Source organism: Arabidopsis thaliana, chromosome 5, assembly GCF_000001735.4.
Source record: "Arabidopsis thaliana chromosome 5, partial sequence".
Lineage (NCBI taxonomy): Eukaryota > Viridiplantae > Streptophyta > Magnoliopsida > Brassicales > Brassicaceae > Arabidopsis > Arabidopsis thaliana.
This window is the reverse complement of record NC_003076.8, coordinates 14,997,062-15,008,028: the sequence shown is the minus strand read 5'-3', so window position 1 is coordinate 15,008,028 and position 10,967 is coordinate 14,997,062. Positions and strand designations below refer to the sequence as shown.

Sequence of the window (10,967 nt, the reverse complement as noted above, 5' to 3'; positions counted from 1 at the left end):
TAGTATTTTCATTATATATAGACAGAACAAACTAAACCTTCTAAACATTCTATCACTTCAAATTAAATCGATCGACCATTAGTTCAACATATAGAGATGATATCAATGAATCGTCTATCGATTCTCCTTTTTGTTTTCGCCTTTGGTCTTACCATGATGAGTAACACAGCCTTATCGTACAAACATTCCGTGTGGATCAGAAACTTTCTTCATGAAAAAAACGATCTCATAATCCATTGCAAATCCACGAACCATGATATGGTATACCATAGGTTGCATCCAACAGGATCGTACCATCTGCTAGTTGATGATGATTCCGACTATTTTTGGTGTCATTTATGGCAAGGACCTAATTTCAAGCATCACCAAGTTTTTGGTGTTAACCATGGAGACGTATGGGAAGCTAGGGAAGACGGAATCTACTTCTCGCAGATAAAATATGCTCGAGATCTCCGTCAGCATGTGTTCATGTATGGGTGGAATGTTCCTTTGACCTTGTCAAGAGCTTCCTCGTTGGGATTGTGTTGTGTCTCTTTAAGCTTATTACTCTCTTCCTTGGTTTTGTTTTATTTTTATCTAGTTTTAGTTTTGAAATTTATTTTTTTTATTATGAATTTTAAAAATTTAATTTTTATTTGTGTTGGAATTTTTTTATTTTCTTTGTAACCTATATGAACTTGGATATTTTTTTTCTTTCTTACATTAATTAAGTACGTAAGTTTCGACAATCAAGAATAGGGTTTTGTTGATTCCAATCGTGTTACCCAAAAATTAGAATAAGGTTTGTCCAACAATTTATTAAATTTGGTCTTAGAGTTGTATACGAGCCTACGAGGTATCTTTTAGATATGCCGAAGAGATGGTAGTGCGAAGAAGAAAAGAAACCTCATTTTCCATGGTATTAAGGATTTCAAGCTATTCAAACTTTTGTAGTGACCCAAATACGTGTAGAACTGGCCCAAAGACAAATAGCTTAATTAAGATTATCACCTAATCTTAGGTATTGGTGATAGGTGATTCGCTCAAGCCTTATGATCAATATTAGCTCCATATTATGGAGAGTGAGCAGCACATACTCGTAGATAGAAAAGTATTGTTGCTCGAGTAATATTTTTCTGATGATAATTGTGTTTCGACCACTGTTGGCATCTTTCACACATGAATACATGATGTACATGTACGACATGCAATCTTTCTCTTAACGCTCGACTGCTGTCTGCTGTGATGGATCATCACAAGTAAACTTTGTGAAGCATATTTCGTGAGCCAAATGATGTTAGAAAACAATCGTGTGAGCCAAAGGCGTGAGAGCGCTTGTAGAAAGTGGTTTATGTTGTAGTTAAAATAATCCGAATATTCATCTTCCGGAAAAAAGTGAAGTTCAACCTCTCAACGGTACGTTTTTATACCTCAACTAAGTTACATTGTGTATATCAACATCAGCTAACTTTTTATTAATATTTCGGTTCACAATATCATTATCTTTTTCAAAATTTATTAAGATTTCTTTTGCTCATTTTATTTATGTGAATTTTAAAAATAAAATAATTTTTATAATATAGAAACAAAATATTACTAAAAGTAATTTTTAAAAAATAAATAAAATTAATGTCATATCAACGAAAAATTCATAGTTTATTAAAGTAGTAAATATAAAAGTAATAATATTTTAATTATTTTGGTATTAAATTATACACTTTTATTAATATATGTATTTTCTTCTAAAAATTAAAAATTAATTGGGTTTTTGTTTGGAATTTTTCCGACTTACCTTTTCTCCTTCTTTTTGTCGTTTTGCTTAGATATTTGTTTGCATCATTTTCAAAGAGAGACGACTCTGAATCCAAAAAAAAAAAAAACTCATTAAGTAAAGACAAAGGAAGAGAAGAAAGACGATTTCTCGAAGAAGCTATGGCGGATCAACTCACTGACGAACAGATCTCCGAATTCAAGGAAGCTTTTAGCCTCTTCGACAAAGATGGCGATGGTTAGATTACCTCTTCTTTTACGCCTTTGATGGTTACATTACTGGATCTCGGTTTTTTTTCCATTTTCGTCTTCTATCGATGATTTAGAACGGTGTATCTCGTCCTCCCGAGCTTTGAATATGTGTTTATTAGTCGCTAATCTCTTTAGATTCGGAGGTATTGACCTTGTCGTTTGATCTGTTTTTGATCTTTGACCGAGTAGTTTCGCTTTTTGATCTTCGATGGCTTTTTGTATATGATTGAATCGATTTAATAGCTTGCTTGTTGTCCTGTTTCGTTGATTTGCTAGCTTGGATCTGATTTATTTTTTCGTCTCTTACGTTTTGTTTGATTTTTCATCTTCCATGATTGTTTTGGTCGTATGTGTTTTCGAGTTTGCTCTTAGTTGATAAAGAATCTGCTATCTTTTTTTCTTCGAAGTTGTTAATTATCTGAGTTTTTTTTTGTGTTCTCAACAATTCTACCAAAGAATGGGAAAAAACTATGTGCTTAAATGTGATTTCGAATCTTTTAGAAGCTTTGATGGTTCTTCTTGATCTCTCTAGGTAGGTTTCAAGGTCATGTTGCTCAGATTTTCTCTTGATTTCTGAGTTGTTTGTTATACTAGTTGATGTAGTGTTTGTTCTCTCTGATCTAGGATTTGATTTCAAAAGATTATCAAATTGTTTGGAAACTACTCCTGAATTGTCTCATGGTTATATCCTGCTTATAGTAGCTCAATTTGTGTAGATTTGTTTGTTCACTCTTTAAGAGATAAGCAAAAGATGTTCATTCGCTTTTGCATCTATCATTGCTTTTACCCATGACAAAACTGCTTTATCATTGCTTCCATTGAGCATTTGAGTATAATATGTGATGGGTTCTAAAATGTAATGCTCTCTTAATTGTGGTTACACAGGTTGCATCACAACAAAAGAGCTGGGAACAGTTATGCGTTCACTAGGACAAAACCCAACAGAGGCTGAGCTCCAAGACATGATCAACGAGGTTGATGCAGATGGAAACGGCACTATCGACTTCCCCGAGTTCCTGAACCTGATGGCTAAGAAGATGAAAGACACTGACTCCGAGGAAGAGCTAAAAGAAGCCTTCAGGGTTTTCGACAAAGACCAGAACGGTTTCATCTCCGCTGCTGAGCTACGCCATGTGATGACCAATCTTGGTGAGAAGCTAACTGATGAAGAAGTGGAAGAGATGATCCGTGAGGCTGATGTTGATGGAGATGGTCAGATTAACTATGAAGAGTTTGTCAAGATTATGATGGCTAAGTGATTTGATAAAGGTGATGATGATGATGATGATGACCTTTTTATGCTTCTAGGAGTTTAACCAAAAACATTTGCATGATTGGTGGAGATATGCTTTTAAACAGACATAATTTGTTTTTCGTTCTTTTGATTTTCTGGTTTGTGACTTTTGTGTGTAATGGAAAATCAAGTAAGTTGGATTGAAACCGATGGGTTGGGTTTTTACTTTTTACCCACATTTTGTTGCTTTTTTGGTTTTACAAAAAAAGAAGAAGATAAGAAATAGAGATGAAAAATATGGCTTTAAGCTGAAAAAATTAAGTACTAGTTAAAATTATAGTTATATTAAAATGTTCTCTTTCTGATTTACTGTTTTAATCATTTGAGCCACTCGTCTGAACTGTACGTCTCTATACGTGTGTACGTTAGCCACAAAGAAAATGATTCGCGGGCAATCACTTCCAAATTTGTGTCTAATCAAACTTTTAATTTTCATACGACAAACAGAGGTCGCTGAAAATTTAGTTTTAAGTATAAAGTGCTTTTCTTTTGTCAATTAGTTTTAGTATAAAGTGCTTTAGTGTATTATTTATTTGGATACCAAGTTGAAAATTGATGTTGGACTAATAGGAAAATGACACATGTAAAAACACGAGGTTGGTATTATGCCATTGGCCACCATAAATTGTCGTGAAGTAGTAAATTTCAAGACAAGTTTTAAATTAAGATTTTGAACAATACATTCATATTTTTAGTAACTTGTTATTTATACTTAGACTATATAATTAAGTATTCGATCTATTTAAATTTATATTAAGACATTATTTCCCAAAAAGTGTGAGAAATCATATATATGACAGGAGCTCAACTCTCTCCCACAATATTACACATCAGCACATGAAAGGAGAGGTTGCCACCTACACTTCTTAAAATAAGTAATACATAATTAGTAATTAATTCAACATATGAACCTATCATAAGTCAGAACTTCAACCATCACTCTTTCTATATTTTTTAATTTAATATATCTTCTTTTATTTTTTTAGGCATTTGGGTAGAGAATATGATGAGTACATTTTTGGGAATTTTTACGGTATATTACCATAATGTTTTCATAATATTTTTCTCAACATGTATTAGAAAAATTCGAATGTTGTGGTAACAGAATTGGCCGTATTGTTAGAATGTGGGAAGTTCATACCGGAAATACGTTCTGCCAACGACCGTGATGTATTCCTTGAAAACTCACTCTTCCTGCTAGATGAGAAGGTATAATTGTCCAATGACTAACATATCAATTTATTTTTCTAACATAAATCTCATATCACACTCATCATATATCTATCTTCTCATCTTTCTAAACAGAATTCCTTAATTCGTTGCTTCATTCCTTCATCACTTGTTGAAAAATACAATAGTATTTTCCAAGAAGGAATGATCTTACAAAAATAAATACAATAGTATTCTTTCATCATTCCTTCACTATGTTGCACTGGTAATACAATAGCCTTCGTGGCGTCACAGTAATTTATACTTGCATTATCCACACACATTACAACTCATATTTAAACTATAAAAAAATTAAGTTAATGTGGGAACAACTATGCACTATACTATTGTCAAAAAAATTACGCCATTTGATATAAGTTCTTAAAAACAAACAATTATCTTACGTCATAACTAAAAAGTTACCTGTTAGTATTGTAATATCAGAAGTAATTATAAAAAAAGACCAAAAAAAAACTCAAACACATTGTATCCACAATTAAAAGAAAATGTATTGTTTTGTTAGTATGGAGTGTAACACAAATTATATATAAAATATATATTCGATCAGTATGTCATGTTTATTTAGGAACAAAATTTACCTCATTTAGAATTAATAACTGTATTACTTTATTCAAGTTATTAGCGGAAGAATGGACGCTCCAGAGCCTTAGAACACCTTCAATGGGGGTTTCTAAAAATGTTTTTTAATAAATAATAAAAAATATATATGATTTAAATATTACATGAGTCTCTTAAATTTGATGAAATATAGGCCAATTGTCTCTTAGTTAAGAGATAATTTGTCTTACTTTCACCAAATTTAAGAAACCCATAATTAAAAATATTATTTATTTATACTTACACTTTATTTTTTTTAAGAGACTTAGGATTAAAAACTACCATTGAAGATGCTTTTAAAGTATGAATGTTTAGAAACTTACAACCCATCATGTGGTATTAAAAATGAGTAAATAAATCCACAATAAATCAAATACGCACGATTATAACTTAACTAACTCATTTATAATCTAGACGTTTAAAAAACCCTACAAAAATTCCCAATCAGAATAACGTATATACCCATTTCTAAACAATAATATCCATTTAAGAAAAATAAATACTCTTTCAAACTTCTAATCATTCCAACTAGAATATTACATAATGTAAATATTTATCTTTATATATATATGACACATATTCACTACCAAAATAGTTTAATCTTTGTAACCACCGTAAGAGTATCTAGAAAAGTAAGTCTCTCTTCTCAATAACTTTTACTTTATTTTTTTGGAATCATAAACTTCAACTTATTAACGACAACAACTAATGGTAAATAAGAATAAACTAATATCATATCTTTCATTTGTCAGATTCAAAGATCAAAATCACGTACGATCATTATGGCAACAACACAATCAACAACTACAGTAGCACCTCTTCAATCCATCGCTGTAGACAAGCTTACAATCGGATCATCTATGCAACATATAACTGTCCGCCTCTTGAGAATGTGGGAAGCTCGCAATTTCAAAAGAAACGGAGAGCTAATGAGTCTAGATCTTCTTCTCCTAGATTCTGTAATACAAGCTTCAATACCTAAGTAAAACTAATTTATTAATATGTACTTTATTTTTTCCTTTCATGTTTGTCCTCTGTTGCAAGGAATTTTTAATTATAATAAAATCTAACTCTTATATTACCTATCATTGCATATAGTAGTTTCAAAATATTGTTAAAATTGTTAACCATCCATCAATAAAACTATATATATGGGGAAGAAATCAAAATACGAACAAATTAAATAGCAAACATTTGAAAAACAATAGTTATTTTAAAATACAATTTTACAAAATAACAAAAGAGGAGAACAAAACAAATGTTAAAAACAAAATCAAATTTATTAAAATATGCACGAGTAAGCTAAAATAATGCTCTTCTGTAATGTTTTACAACTTACCAATACCAAACAAAAAGTATATATAATGCACCTATAAATTAGGCTTAGAATAAAGAGAACTGGTTAAACTATGGATTAAGTACGGTACAGTTCAAATACAAACAAAAATATATACATATATATATATATATATATATGTAATTTTGTCATTTACTATTCAAACAGCACCGGACTATGCGGTTTCATCAACACACTCAAATCTTCTACCTATGAGTAAAAATTAACAAACAATATGAAATATATAGTTTTACTCCTTCATAATACAATCTCTCTTATAAAATAACAATTCTAAAAAAGTATGATAAACTAAATATATTATAAAACTTTTTTTTTAAAAAAACAACAACAAAATCCCGCGCGTAGCGCGGGCACTCACCTAGTCTTCATAATTTTTCATCTACACATTTCAAAAGGTACGAACAATGATTTGCACACACTATAAACAAGTAAGAAAAGAAGATTTACTGTGCTTTTAAGTATTATATATAAAATAGAAAATTAGAATGAAAAAAAAACATAATATTAGTTTTCTTTTTGTCGCTATTTATATATAAAAAAAATAATCTAAAATGACTATTTGATAGGCTAAGATTGTAGGAATTAGTACCGGTTTATAACTGATTTATAAAACTAATCACAAATTTTAATTGTTAATGTAAATATTATCATAAAATTAATTGTAAGAATTTATACCAATTTATAACAGATTTATAAAACGAATCACAAATTTAATTGTCAGTGTAAATATTTAATTAAATCGATATCATAAGATTATGAATATACTTAGCTATTTTGCAGCGGAAAGATGAAGGAACCGAGGTTGTAAACCTTTCCAAATGTGTGCCTCTACTGATATCCACATACATATAGACTTAGTCAAACAGAATGCTAGTACTGCAGAGATTAAATCTCAAAACATAACGACAAGTTCGTCTTTTATGTTTAGGGTTCGGCTGCTCAAGGCTATATGTCAAACGTTATTATATATCATTATATATAGCTAATACGTTTAACCTAACATACTTAGGTTTAGTAATGGGCTTGAGCTCAATCACTTCATTTCTTATTCGTAGAGAGAAATCATATTTGCCTCTTATTCCATGTGCACATATCAATATACATATACATGTATGTCAAATATAATATATAGATTTGTTATATTATTTTTTATTATAAATAATATATATAAATAAATCCAACATAATATTGATCCAATTTGTTTAGGTGTGTGATTTTGAAGGATCGAATAATATTAATGATGAACTTCTCAAATCATCGGCTATTTGGGATTGTTGGATTCATACTTTTATAAAGTTAGTAAAAAATTTATGTTATTTTAATTAAAACAAAAAAATCTCTGAATTTTAATAAATTTTATTATTATGTAATTGGTTCATGATTTCAACATTTTTTCCACAAAATAAAGTCATAGAAATCATAAAAAATATTATCAAAATAGAGAGAGCATTTGAGAAACTTTACAAGATTATGAATAACTAATCATCAAGATTATAAAAAAAGTCTCTAGCAATAATTTAAAATCTTTCATTTATTTACTTTCTATAATTTAATTAAACTCATCATAATTTCTTATAAATTAGAAACCAATGTTATCCACTTAGTCTTATAAAATTACTTGAATTTATGAATGAAAGTTTACCCAAAAAATATATATATATATATATATATATAGCTATATACAGAAATTTATTATAGCAACTTGTCCTATCTTTAATCAAAGACATTTTTCTTTTTATTATTGGTAAATAAACATTTTGGAAGCATAAAATATGTAAAGTAAATAAATCTTTGGAAAGTAAATAAATTTAGAATTAATAAAGATGCCACCAGCTCACGCAATCTCAACGCGTTTTAATTAAAAAAACGCGTTATTACGTCACCCTCTCTCTTTCCCTTATTTATAACCAAATCCTTCTTCTTCACACACACACTACTCTAACCGTTTTTTTTCTTCTCTCAAATCTCAAAATCTCAATTTCTTCAACAATGTCATCGAAGAACGGAGTTGTTCGTAGCTGTTTAGGATCAATGGACGACATCAAAAAAGTCTTCCAACGATTCGACAAAAACGGCGACGGGAAAATCTCCGTCGACGAGCTCAAAGAAGTGATCCGCGCTCTCTCACCAACAGCATCACCAGAAGAAACAGTAACGATGATGAAACAATTCGATCTAGACGGTAACGGATTCATAGATCTGGACGAATTCGTCGCGCTTTTCCAAATCGGAATCGGAGGAGGAGGTAACAATCGAAACGACGTAAGCGATTTGAAAGAAGCGTTTGAGTTATATGATTTGGATGGTAATGGAAGGATCTCGGCGAAAGAGCTTCATTCAGTGATGAAGAATTTGGGTGAGAAGTGCTCTGTGCAAGATTGTAAGAAGATGATTAGTAAAGTTGATATTGATGGTGATGGTTGTGTTAATTTTGATGAGTTTAAGAAGATGATGAGTAATGGTGGTGGTGCTTGAGGATTTGGAAGATTTCGCCGGAGATTAGATTAGTCGACGGTGATGATTCGTATTAGCAGATTAATTTTAGTGACGGCGATTAAAAACCCTAGAAGTATGTGGTGATTGATGAATATTGATTTTAACGGTTGTTTCTATATCTTCTGCTCTTTTTATAATTAATATGCTTTGTTGAGTGTTATTAGTCTTTAATATTCTGAATTAATTACTGATTTAACAGCTAATCGAATTTTTTTCTATAATGAATATATATATAGTTTCATTCATCACAAGAACAAATAAATTTTCGTAATGATTATTACTAATCTTCCCAACTAGTGGTACCGTTAGACAAATGTGAATTTTTCCCTTATGCATGATTCCTGTTATGGGCCGAGCTGGTTTTTAGGAGGCCCATTATAGCGTTGAGCACTATACAATTCACTCTATAGATTAATCTACATGTGCTAATTTGTCTTTGCAGAACCATAAACCATTTCTTGTGACTCCTCGAGTCCTTGATTTGCGGCACTTCCAGAGTCTTCCACTATTATACCTACACCTTAATTACAACAACTCAGTGGAACTAACAGATGATAAAGAATCTCTCTTTGAATAAGTACCACCACTTGTGTTTTTGGCTTTTTCCAATGGAGTTTTCTTATATTGCAATCAAAAGGTTGACCACAACGTGGACAAATTATGTCCTTATAAAGACAAAATATGGCATATTGGCATCGCATCTATTACACATTCTCCAATGAGTATCGTCTCTAGCATTTTTATTCCCAGTAGAAGATGCTAGCTTGTGCAGATTTAGTAGTTTCATTATCCAACGAGCAAGCTTATTACTTCTAGCCCCACCGTCTCTAGCACTTAACTTGTGTATATTGTAGGATTGAGTTGTTTCTTTATCCAACTAGCAAGCTTATTACTTCTTGCCCCAATATTTTGTGGGTTTGGTTGTTTCTGAATCTCGGTCTTTGCTTCTTTCGAGATCCTCCTTTGATCATAAGAAGTTCTCTTAACCTTATCAGATAACATACACCAAGCTTCTGTAACTGGCTTAAAGGCGCCTTCCGCGCCATTAAGGTTGTACTTGTCCGGATGAAGCAAAAGAGCTAACTTCTTGTATTGTTTCTTCACTGCTTCATCATAGCTAAAGGGTCTACATAAAGAATTCCATACCAATCAGCTTTTTCTTCTCCGTTTGATGCAAAGAGATAAACATTGATCATCATCAACACTTGTCTTTAAACCATCAAGTTTTGGATACAAATTCTGAGCCTTGTTAATGAATTTCTTCGCTCCATTGTAATCATTCTCCGAGAGTTTCCTCTCAGCAATCTCCATTGGAAACAACTTAGAAAAAATAATTAGCTCAGAATATTCTTTTGTATTGGAAACAACTTAGAAAAAAGGATATGTTCTTCTCATATTGTGTTTCAGTGTGGCTCCAAGCCAAGTTTTCCAGATAAGTGGTTTCATCTCCATTTTGTTTTCCATGATTTGCTTTCAATTTGCCATAAATGTGTCTAACACATTTCCTATGCTCTGAAATTTGGTAACCAGTAACATCACATTAAGACTAAAATCATAATATACGAACAAGAACATCCACACAAAAACATACCTTTGGTCGATCTGAGGTTATGATAAACCCATCTCTATCTTTAAGATCAAAATCAGACTTCACCATTTGGATAAACCATAACCATTTCTTCTCATTCTCCACTTGTACTATATCCTCATGCTATTTAATACATTTTGGTACATGCATCTCTACCTATAGCAGCAAGTAACTGACCTTTGAGTGTGCATTTGAGGAAAATACCATCTACTCCTATGAGTGGGGCGATATGTCTCCTTCCATGATCTTCTGATGATGTCAAAGCAGACGTAAAATTGATCAAACAGGTCTTCACCATCTGTTCCAGGGATGGTTTCAAGTGACACATTAGAATCTTTATTAGTTATTTTGATTGCTATATAGTTATTTTGATTGCTGTAAAAACTGTTATAAAATCAACTAAT

The 10,967-nt window shown here is 31.2% G+C and overlaps 3 protein-coding genes and 1 long non-coding RNA gene across 8 annotated transcripts; 3 read left to right on the top strand and 1 right to left on the bottom strand.

The window, feature by feature from the left end:
- The first annotated feature begins 304 nt into the window (after positions 1-304).
- Positions 305-563, top strand: AT5G05515. Its single transcript, NR_142846.1, has one exon. It is a non-coding gene; the product is annotated as an other RNA (long non-coding RNA).
- A 1,198-nt stretch (positions 564-1,761) lies between these two features.
- Positions 1,762-3,563, top strand: CAM1 (calmodulin 1). 4 transcript variants are annotated; one of them, NM_001161283.1, is made up of 3 exons: positions 1,824-1,987; positions 2,605-2,682; positions 2,887-3,502. In NM_001161283.1, exons 1-3 carry the CDS (start codon positions 1,912-1,914, stop codon positions 3,258-3,260), a joined length of 528 nt encoding a protein of 175 aa, NP_001154755.1. In that variant the 5' UTR covers positions 1,824-1,911; the 3' UTR covers positions 3,261-3,502. The 4 variants fall into 4 exon arrangements, with proteins under 4 accessions (NP_198594.1, NP_001154755.1, NP_001154754.1 ...); NM_001161282.1 differs by lacking the exon at positions 2,605-2,682 and adding an exon at positions 2,100-2,144; NM_123137.4 differs by lacking the exon at positions 2,605-2,682 and having other exon boundaries at positions 1,762-1,987; positions 2,887-3,563.
- Positions 3,564-8,409: 4,846 nt separating this feature from the next.
- TCH2 (EF hand calcium-binding protein family) lies at positions 8,410-10,515 on the top strand. 2 transcript variants are annotated; one of them, NM_001344218.1, is made up of 2 exons: positions 8,410-9,048; positions 9,418-10,515. In NM_001344218.1, exon 1 carries the CDS (start codon positions 8,469-8,471, stop codon positions 8,952-8,954), a length of 486 nt encoding a protein of 161 aa, NP_001318691.1. In that variant the 5' UTR covers positions 8,410-8,468; the 3' UTR covers positions 8,955-9,048; positions 9,418-10,515. The 2 variants fall into 2 exon arrangements, with proteins under 2 accessions (NP_001318691.1, NP_198593.1); NM_123136.3 differs by lacking the exon at positions 9,418-10,515 and having other exon boundaries at positions 8,410-9,319.
- On the bottom strand, positions 9,793-10,861 carry AT5G37760 (Chaperone DnaJ-domain superfamily protein; the record flags this gene model as incomplete). The annotated part of the gene is made up of 4 exons (NM_123135.2): positions 9,793-10,078; positions 10,163-10,295; positions 10,567-10,667; positions 10,741-10,861. 4 exons carry the CDS (start codon positions 10,859-10,861, stop codon positions 9,810-9,812), a joined length of 624 nt encoding a protein of 207 aa, NP_198592.1. The 3' UTR covers positions 9,793-9,809.
- Positions 10,862-10,967: the final 106 nt, after the last annotated feature.

Excerpts from the sequence above, each read along its gene's own strand:
- CAM1 (NM_001161283.1), top strand. The coding sequence starts at position 1,912 with ATGGCGGATCAACTCACTGACGAACAGATCTCCGAATTCAAGGAAGCT. Across the intron at positions 1,988-2,604 it reads CTTCGACAAAGATGGCGATG|TGTTTGTTCTCTCTGATCTA; the intron begins GTTAGATTACCT and ends TAGTTGATGTAG. Across the intron at positions 2,683-2,886 it reads TACTCCTGAATTGTCTCATG|GTTGCATCACAACAAAAGAG; the intron begins GTTATATCCTGC and ends GTGGTTACACAG.
- TCH2 (NM_001344218.1), top strand. The coding sequence starts at position 8,469 with ATGTCATCGAAGAACGGAGTTGTTCGTAGCTGTTTAGGATCAATGGAC.